The following is a 10,000-nucleotide window of genomic DNA, read 5'->3' as shown; positions in this document are numbered from 1 at the left end:
ACTCTCTCTCTCTCTCTCTTTCTCTCTCTATTTTCACTCTTCTCTCTCTCTCTCTCTCTCTCTCTCTCTCTCTATTTCACTCTCTCTCTCTCTCTTTCTCTCTCTATTTCACTCTCTCTCTCTTTCTCTCTCTATTTCACTCTTTCTCATCTCTCTCTCTGTCTCTCTCTCTCTCTGTCCTCTCTCTCTCTCTCTCTCTCTCTCTCTCTCTCTCTCTCCCAGGTGTGAACTACCAGCTGTCTGTAATCCCATTCCTGGCTGCGGTTGGGAAAGGTATAATCGGAGACGGTCTCCTTCAGGTCCAGATGCAGGTGTCCAGCGATGCGGCGTCAGATTACTGCACCAACGACTGCGCAGTCAAACAGCCAGAACCTTTGGCCAAGTGGGAGGCCTTCTTCCAGGTATCTACCAAGCCCTGTATTCACCATCATATAGACCCTCATATACACCATCATATTCACCCTCATATACACCCATCATATACACCATCATATACACCCTCATATACACCATCATATAGACCATCATATACACCATCATATAAGACCATCATATACACCCTCATATAGACCCTTATATAGACCATCATATACACCATCATATAGACCATCATATACACCCTCATATACACCATCATATAGACCATCATATACACCATCATATAGACCATCATATACACCCTCATATAGACCCTTATATAGACCATCATATACACCATCATATACACCATCATATACACCCTCATATACACCCTTATATAGACCATCATATAGACCATCATATACACCATCATATACACCCTCATATAGACCCTTATATAGACCATCATATACACCATCATATACACCATCATATACACCCTCATATACACCCTCATATACACCATCATATAGACCATCATATACACCATCATATACACCCTCATATAGACCCTTATATAGACCATCATATACACCATCATATACACCATCATATACACCCTCATATACACCCTTATATAGACCATCATATAGACCATCATATAGACCATCATATACACCCTCATATAGACCCTTATATAGACCATCATATACACCATCATATACACCATCATATACACCATCATATACACCATCATATACACCCTCATATAGACCCTTATATAGACCATCATATACACCATCATATACACCATCATATACACCATCATATACACCCTCATATAGACCCTTATATAGACCATCATATAGACCATCATATACACCATCATATACACCCTCATATAGACCCTTATATAGACCATCATATACACCATCATATACACCCTCATATACACCCACACACCTCCTCTTGTTGTGTACAAGGCCATTTTAGACACCCAGTAGCACATATACAGTAACTAGTTTCTGATAGTATTGACCATCTGTTAAGGTTGTATGTTTTACCGTGGCGTTGCGTGGCTGTTCCTCAGGGCCTGAAAGACGTGAGTGCATCGCCCATCTCAGACTTTCAGAAGAGAGACCAGATCCTGGGCTTAATGTGGGCGGCCCAGTCACTGTCTCTACAGCAGGCCTCCTCCAGCTGCAAGGAGAAGTAAGAATAATACTGTAGTATCGTAATATACCCTAATCCTAGTAATATACCCTAATCCTAGTAATATACCCTAACCCTAGTAATATACCCTAATCCTAGTAATATACCCTAACACTAGTAATATACCCTAATCCTAGTAATATACCCTAACCCTAGTAATATACCCTAACACTAGTAATATACCCTAACCCTAGTAATATACCCTAACACTAGTAATATACCCTAACCCTAGTAATATACCCTAACCCTAGTAATATACCCTAACCCTAGTAATATACCCTAACACTAGTAATATACCCTAATCCTAGTAATATACCCTAACCCTAGTAATATACCCTAACCCTAGTAATATACCCTAACCCTAGTAATATACCCTAACCCTAGTAATATACCCTAATCCTAGTAATATACCCTAACACTAGTAATATACCCTAATCCTAGTAATATACCCTAATCCTAGTAATATACCCTAACACTAGTAATATACCCTAACACTAGTAATAGTGTGTGTGTGTGTGTGTGTGTGTGTGTGTGTGTTAACCCTAACCCTTCCTCTCGTGTGTGTTGTAGGCTGAACCAATACTCTGGCCCTGAGAAGTCTTTCGCAGACAGCTGGCTGAACTCTGCCAGCTTTGTGTCAGCAACACACTTCCAGTCCAACATGGCCCGCTCCCTCCTGTTCATGTCTCCCCTGCCCAGCAGGGTGCTCCAGGAGGGGGACAGTGCCCCCAACATTGCTGACCTCAGCACAGAGGAGAACCACACTCTCTACATCTTCAACTGGATGACCAGCATGAACAGATTGCTTGGTAAGAGGCTCACGTGACCCTTACATCCTCCCATGACACTCGCATGACCTTAACATGACCCTCACATGACCCTGAAAGAGACCATCAGAGGACGACACATGACCCTATCCTGGGGAGACCCGAACCCTGGAAGAGATACGGGATAGGGGTAGTGTGTAGGGGGTTAGGGGTAGTGTGTAGGGGTAGTGTGTAGGGGGTTAGGGGTAGTGTGTAGGGGGTTAGGTGTTAAGGGCTAGGGGTAGTGTGTAGGGGGTTAGGGGTTAAGGGCTAGGGGTAGTGTGTAGGGGGTTAGGGGTTAAGGGCTAGGGGTAGTGTGTAGGGGGCTAGGGCCTAGGGGTAGTGTGTAGGGGGTTAGGGGCTAGGGGTAGTGTGTAGGGGGCTAGGGCCTAGGGGTAGTGTGTAGGGGGTTAGGGGCTAGGGGTAGTGTGTAGGGGGATAGGGGCGAGGAGAAAGGGGTAGTGTGTAGGGGGCTAGGGCCTAGGGGTAGTGTGTAGGGGGTTAGGGGCTAGGGGTAGTGTGTAGGGGGTTAGGGGCTAGGGGACAGGGGTAGCGTGTAGGGGACTAGGGCCTAGGGGTAGTGTGTAGGGGGTTAGGGGCTAGGGGTAGTGTGTAGGGGGATAGGGCCTAGGGGTAGTGTGTAGGGGGTTAGGGGCTAGGGGTAGTGTGTAGGGGGTTAGGGGCTAGGGGACAGGGGTAGCGTGTAGGGGGCTAGGGCCTAGGGCCTAGGGGTGGTTTCTGGATGGGGACCTACTTTTCATTGCTTTGTTCAGTCAAGTCTGAAAAATGGACAGGGATGGAAACCATGGAGGCACAATAACCAGTCTGTAGTCTCCCTCTAGAGGTGAAAGGTGTGAAGTGCACAAGAGAATATATGAATACTATTGGAAAAACACTGTAACAGGTATTGGAATTACTCACAATACTTGTTGCACTATACAGGGTTCAGGTCTCTCTTGTAGAATAGATTGTATCTATATGTCTGACAGGTGTACAGTAGCATGTTACAGGTGTGCAGTATGTCTGACAGGTGTTAGAGTGTTAGAGTAACAGGTGTTGTCTGTCTGCCTGCCTGTCTGTCTGTCTGTATGTCTGTCTGTCTGTCTGCTTGCCTGCCTGCCTGCCTGTCTATCTGTCTGTCTGTCTGTATGTCTGTCTGTCTGTCTGTCTATCTGTCTGCTTGCCTGCCTGCCTGCCTGCCTGTCTGTTTGTCTGTCTGTCTGTTTGCCTGTCTGTCTGCTTGCTGGCCTGCCTGCCTGCCTGCCTGTCTCTCTGCCTGCCTGTCTGTCTGCCTGCCGATCTGTCTGCCTGTCTTACAGCAGGTTCTCTGGTGCGTATGTGGCGCAGTGCCATGTGTTCTGACAGAGCCAGGGAGAAGGGACAGCAGCTGCTGCAGGACATGGTCCTCGACCCCTCGTTCGCCCTCTCCGGCATCTTTTCCATCATCACAGAGATGACCACCAGCTGCTGAGGAGGCAACACATCAGCCCAACACTCCAACTTGCCCAGTAACCCCCGGTTACATAGCCCCGTAACCCCCGGTTATATTGCCCCATAACCCCCGGTTACATATCCCCGTAACCCCCGGTTACATAGCCCCGTAACCCCTGGTTATATACCCCCGTAACCCCCGGTTACATAGCCCCGTAACCCCCGGTTACATAGCCCCGTAACCCCCGGTTACATACCCCCTAACCCCTGGTTACATAGCCCCCTAACCCCTGGTTACATAGTCCTCTAACCCCTGGTTACATAGTCCCCTAACCCCTGGTTACATACCCCCTAACCCCTGGTTACATAGTCCTCTAACCCCTGGTTACATAGTCCTCTAACCCCTGGTTACATAGTCCTCTAACCCCTGATTACATAGTCCTCTAACCCCTGGTTACATAGTCCTCTAACCCCTGATTACATAGTCCCCTAACCCCTGGTTACATAGTCCTCTAACCCCTGGTTACATAGCCCCCTAAGCTCTCTGATTTCATTCATCGTGTTTATACATGCAGGTAACATTTCACGTGACCATGGCCACATGCCAGTGTGACAGGTTACATATTACCAGGGCTAAGCAGCAACTGGGTGAAACTACAGAAGTACTAAAGCTAGGAGCACCTACAGTGACACCTACAGTACTACTAAAGCTAGTAGCACCTACAGCGGCACCTACAGTACTACTAAAGCTAGGAGCACCTACAGTACTACTAAAGCTAGTAGCACCTACAGTACTACTAAAGCTAGGAGCACCTACAGTGACACCTACAGTACTACTAAAGCTAGGAGCACCTACAGTGACACCTACAGTACTACTAAAGCTAGTAGCATCTACAGTACTACTAAAGCTAGGAGCACCTACAGTACTACTAAAGCTAGTAGCACCTACAGCGGCACCTACAGTACTACTAAAGCTAGTAGCACCTACAGTACTACTAAAGCTAGTAGCACCTACAGTGACACCTACAGTACTACTAAAGCTAGTAGCACCTACAGTACTACTAAAGCTAGTAGCACCTACAGCGGCAGGTCCAATGTTTTTTATTTTTACGTCCTTCCTTTTCACAGAATGTAAATGTCTTTCACACAATAAACAACTTGACCACCATTAAGTACTCTGCTTCTTTCACAATGTATATAGATAGATAGGTACTTTATTGAAGGGGAAATTAAGGCGTTACAGCAGCTCACATCACAAACAACCAAACAACAACAACAAAATAAAGTGACAATAGAATAATATAATATAATAAAATAGACATCTGAAACATTATATACAGTTGGAACAGTCCAGTATGATTTAACATCCCCCAGCCTGACTCTGATCACCCCCGATCAAGACAGGAGAAGAAAAGATCTGACTGGAGCGGGGGGTGGTGGAGCGGGGGTGGGGGGGTCGTTGGCTGTGGCAGTGGTGTTGGGGGGCAGAATGATGAGTTTTGAAGTGTGGAAATGGTGGGGCTGGAGGAGGAGGGGAATGGAGGGGAGGTGTGAATGGAGTCAGAGGGGCTGGAGAGGGAGAGGGAAGGGAGAGGGTACTGGATGGGACAAAGGGGTAGGTGAGAGGTGTGAATGGGTCCAGACAGGGCAGTGGAGAGTCGTTGGTGGAGCATATGGAGTATGCTATATGTGCTGATAGGCTAGATGTTTCACATGTTGTACTACTAGGGTTAGGTACTATAGGGTTAGGTACTATAGGGTTAGGCCTACTGTTGGGTTAGGTACTATAGGGTTAGGTACTATAGGGTTAGGTACTATAGGGTTAGGCCTACTGTTGGGTTAGCAACTCTAAGGTGAGGGTTAGTCTAAGGTTAGGGTTACTCTTAAGGTTAAAGGGGCAATCTGGGATTGGTTACTTTTAAATTAATTATATATAGTCATTGATTCTTGAAGAATATAACTTAGAAATACCTCATGAGCTTAGTCCAGCTGTTGAACCCCATCAGAACCCAGAATATAAACTTGTTTTACAACATTGTTTGTAAAGAATGCAACTGTAAACAAACACTGTATAGCTTCAGAACACGGTTAAAGCTGTAGTTAGTTATGTTTTCTCAGGGATGGTCGGTCCTGGCACCCATAGCTCTGTCCATGAAATTGAGAGTGGTTACATTTCTCCAGCCCCATCCCGCCGGGGACCCGGCTTTGTTGTTGTTTGAATTCCAGACTGCACCTTTAAGGTAACTGAAGGGTTACTGTAACTCTATGGTTTGCGTTGACATATATGATAGAATTAGTATATGAAACATGATAGCAAATATGTGTCAATTATTTGTGCTTAACACGACCGTGAGCTTCCAGCTTCCACAGATCTACACATCCACACCTTGTTTCAGATCAACCATAGAGGATTTATTTCACAATTCATTGAAACATGCCACAACACATAAGATTGTCTCATCTAAACCTCATCTACATAGCAAGGTCAAGTGTGTTTCTGTGTTGTGTCATCTGCGTGCTGGGAGGAGATGGCTTGTTCAGCTTCCTCCTCTTTGATGTATTCATAATCATTGCTGTCATCCTCCTGTTGGTCTGGCTGGTCCTGCAGACTGCTGTTCTCTCTCCAGCCTGCAGAGGGTGCTCCATATCAAGGCAAGACAATCTTAGACCAAGGTGAGGCAAAACTTCAGGCTCAACTACAATGAGCAATACTTCACAAACATAAAGGTTTAAGACATGGTTTAGAAACAACCTTCGCACAGTTTTGAAATTAAATGTTCTAAATTTAAACATTTACAAAATGTATGCAATAGTATGTAATATCAGTATTATCTAAACATCTCAAATCTTCCTATCTGACATTGTCTCACGAGTAGTGAAAGCACAGCCATTCCAACCTGTGTTTGTGTGGCTGGGGTCAGGTGTGACCAGGCTCGGGGCCGTAGAGGTGACCAGGTCTCTACAGCCGTGTGAACTGGCCACCGCTGGGCTGGCAACATGGCCACTCTAGAATACAATACCACACAAAGAGGTTGGTGTCTGAGACATGGACACCCTAGGCCAGTGATCCTCACTCCCGCTCCTGGAGAGCTCCTGAGAGTGCTGCGGGCTTTTCTCTCAGACCACACACAGAGGTTAGTATAGGGACAGGGATACCCCAGAAGTTATCACAACGTACATGCACACCCACACACGTTTTGAACATCACTTCGATTCACTGGGGCGCCTGGATACATCCAACAGTGGACTGGTAACTATTATGTTAGGAGTGATTTGATGTCATGAACTAGATTGACTCACCTTTGGAGAGGGGGGGTTCAGCCTCGGTAGCCTGGGGGGCGGCAGTGTGTCGTCTGAGAGGGTTTGAAGCGTGGCAGGGGGAGTTACCAGTCTCCCTGTGTTGGCTGGGGGGGGGTGCAGTGTCTCGGCTGGGGGGGGCTGCAGTGTCTCGGCTGGGGGGAGGTGCAGTGTCTCGGCTGGGGGGGGGTGCAGTGTCTCGGCTGGGGGGGGGTGCAGTGTCTCGGCTGGGGGGGGCTGTTGGTGTCTCTTGGGGGGTCGAGGGGGAGGACGCAGGCTGGCTGTGACATACTGTCTCAGGGTAAAGTAGCAGTCCTCTCCTATCTCCTCTATGACTGAACGCACTGCCTGACCTGGGTCTAAAACAGCCTGACCTGGGTCTAAAACAGCCTGACCTGGGCCTGGACTAGTCTGGCCTGGGCCTGGACTAGTCTGGTCTGGGTCTGGACTAGTCTGGCCTGGGCCTGGACTAGTCTGGTCTGGGTCTGGACTAGTCTGGCCTGGGTGTGAGTGTTTAGTTTCGTTTTGGCCTGTGTTTGAGTGGTTGGTGTAGTTCTGTCCTGGGTCTGGGCCATGCCAGGGGCTGAGGACATGCAGGGACATGTGTGTGCGGTTGACAGACACCTCACAGCAGTGTTGGAGGTCAGGGGAGGAGACCAGCAGGTAGGGCTCAGTAAGCTCCTCCTCCAGCTGCAGCCCTGCAGCCCCAGCCAGGAGGTCATCCTTGATTGACAGGTCCCTGACCGACACCTTGACGTTGAAGGGCAGAGGGAACCTGTGACACACCTCAGACAGGGTGTACTGCTTCTTGTCATGGACCACCTCTACAAACCTTGCCTCCAGACACGTAGGGATCAGCACCGGCTCGTAACTCCTCCCTACGATCTTCTCACAGGCCAGGGCCTCTACAGCCCCTGGCTCTCTATAGTCCTGGCTCTTGCTCTGGCTGTTGTGGCCCCTGGGCACCAGGTACTGGTCTCCCACCTCTACTGAGGCCATGCCGGGGTAGGGGGACTGGAAGGCCCTGGTGGCCAACACATGCAGCTGCCCCTGGCCCCCCTGAACCTTCTGGTCCCTCAGAGCCACCCCCAGGTCCCTCTGACTACCCCGAAACTCCTCCTTGTTCTTCTGGACCTCCTTTTTCTTCTTCTGGGCCTCCTTGCTGTTCTCCTGGACCTCCTCCAGTCCCTCCAGGTCCCTCTGAGCCACTTGCAGGTCGTAGGCCGTGGGGAACATCCTCGGCTGGCGCTTCAGTCTGCCTTTGTATGATGGCGAGATGAGGAAGTGCCTGGGCGCATCGCTCCGGACCTCCGTCGCCAGGACCCTCTTGGCCTGGTAGGCCCTGTGGACCACAAGCTGCCTGGGATCTAGGAGCTCCTCAGGATCCTGTCTGGAGGAGGAGAGGAAGGAGGAGAAGGAGAGGAACCCCCGCCCCTCTGGAACCTGTAACCTGGGTGTGTCGAAGACCTCGGCCAGGAAGGGGAAGTCGAGCGGAGGCTTCAGGAAGATGTCATGCAGACACAGAGGCTGCGGGATGGAGGAAGTGTCAGACTGCTCCGTCACGTCCAACACATCCACATCCAGGGTGGACGGAATCACGACATAACTCCCAACTGTAAACCAATACGAACAGAACAAATAGCAATAAATACAAAGGCAACATTTTCTGTAAGACACTCATTGATTTTTTAAAGACAAGATTCCCCCTATTATTTTCACAATAACAAAACCTCTGTAGCATATTTATTTTAAATGAAGAAAGTATAAAGTATATATTTGTTCTCTCTCTCTCTCTCAAAGTGAGTAGATTGTCTGAGCAGGAAGATGTGATTAACACATCCTCTGTATTTGATGCTTCTGAGAGTTAATGGCCCAGCACCAGTTTAGCTCTCATGTTCATTAGTTGTCAATAACCACATTCTGCTCCCTTTAACTTGAAAGTAAGTCGAAATGAGAAAATGCTATTATAACATGAACATTAAGTGCACCATTACATGGCTTTTCATCAAGCAGTTTTTATGAGTTTTCTGATATGAAACGAATGCATCTCTGACTCACTCTCCAGCACAGCCACCAGGTCGTACACAGGGGTGACGGTCAGCTCTCCACAGTAATCCTCTGGTAGAACAGGGACACGTTTCTCTGTGGCGGCTAGACACCCCTGGCTGGTAGAAGGAGGATTCTTGGCCCAGATGACCCTCCATTTCCCTCCTCTGGGCAGCTTCCTCTCCGCCAACTCCTTAAGGATGTACAGCTGCTCGCCCTCACTCTCATAGAATGGCCCCTTCTGGGACAGTGGCACGTTGAACAGCTGCTTGGTGCCTCCACGTACGACCTCACAGCCAACATGGCCGCCTCCACGGCCCTCTCTCTGTACGACCTCACAGCCAACATGGCCGCCTTCACGGCCCTCTCTCTGGACGACCTCACAGCCAACACAGCTGCCTTCATGGCCATCTCCCTTTACGACCTCACAACCAACATGGCCGCCTTCACGGCCCTCTCTCTCTACGACCTCACAGCCAACATAGCCGCCTTCATGGCCCTCTCTCTGGACGACCTCACAGCCAACACAGCTGCCTTCATGGCCATCTCCCTTTACGACCTCACAACCAACATGGCCGCCTTCATGGCCCTCTCTCTCTACGACCTCACAGCCAACATGGCCGCCGCCTTCATGGCCCTCTCTCTGTACGACCTCACAGCCAACATGGCCGCCTTCATGGCCGTCTCCCTTTACGACCTCACAGCCAACATGGCCGTCTCTGTGCTCTGTCCTGACGGCAGTGATCCTGAAGCTCTCTCCCGCCTCTATCGTCCCCTGGGCCAAATGTAGGGAACTGGAGGAGCAGAACTCAGGCTGGATGAGACACCCAGGACAGGTAGCCAGACAC

At 49.0% G+C, this 10,000-nt stretch overlaps 2 protein-coding genes across 2 annotated transcripts in view; one reads left to right on the top strand and one right to left on the bottom strand.

Annotated features, from left to right (window-relative positions):
• Positions 1-3,849, top strand: part of LOC310817960 (protein LEG1 homolog) — a gene marked incomplete at both ends in the record, with an annotated part of 5,365 nt that extends 1,516 nt beyond the window's left edge. Inside the window, 4 exons of the mRNA XM_083688718.1 lie at positions 223-401; positions 1,451-1,572; positions 2,143-2,381; positions 3,698-3,849. Coding sequence (XP_083544844.1) covers positions 223-401; positions 1,451-1,572; positions 2,143-2,381; positions 3,698-3,849 — 692 coding nt within the window. The remainder of the gene's footprint in view (positions 1-222; positions 402-1,450; positions 1,573-2,142; positions 2,382-3,697) is intronic.
• A 1,156-nt stretch (positions 3,850-5,005) lies between these two features.
• Positions 5,006-10,000, bottom strand: part of themis (thymocyte selection associated) — a 6,932-nt gene continuing 1,937 nt past the window's right edge. Inside the window, exons 4-7 of the mRNA XM_083688717.1 lie at positions 9,165-9,999; positions 7,110-8,719; positions 6,707-6,815; positions 5,006-6,449 (exon numbers count right to left, since the gene is read on the bottom strand). Of these exons, the coding sequence (XP_083544843.1) occupies positions 6,295-6,449; positions 6,707-6,815; positions 7,110-8,719; positions 9,165-9,999 (2,709 nt within the window). The 3' untranslated portion in view covers positions 5,006-6,294. The remainder of the gene's footprint in view (positions 6,450-6,706; positions 6,816-7,109; positions 8,720-9,164; position 10,000) is intronic.

The sequence above is a fragment of the Argentina silus genome (assembly GCF_951799395.1).
Source record: "Argentina silus genome assembly, chromosome: 17".
Classification (NCBI taxonomy): Eukaryota; Metazoa; Chordata; class Actinopteri; order Argentiniformes; family Argentinidae; genus Argentina; species Argentina silus.
This window is presented reverse-complemented; position numbering and strand designations above follow the sequence as displayed.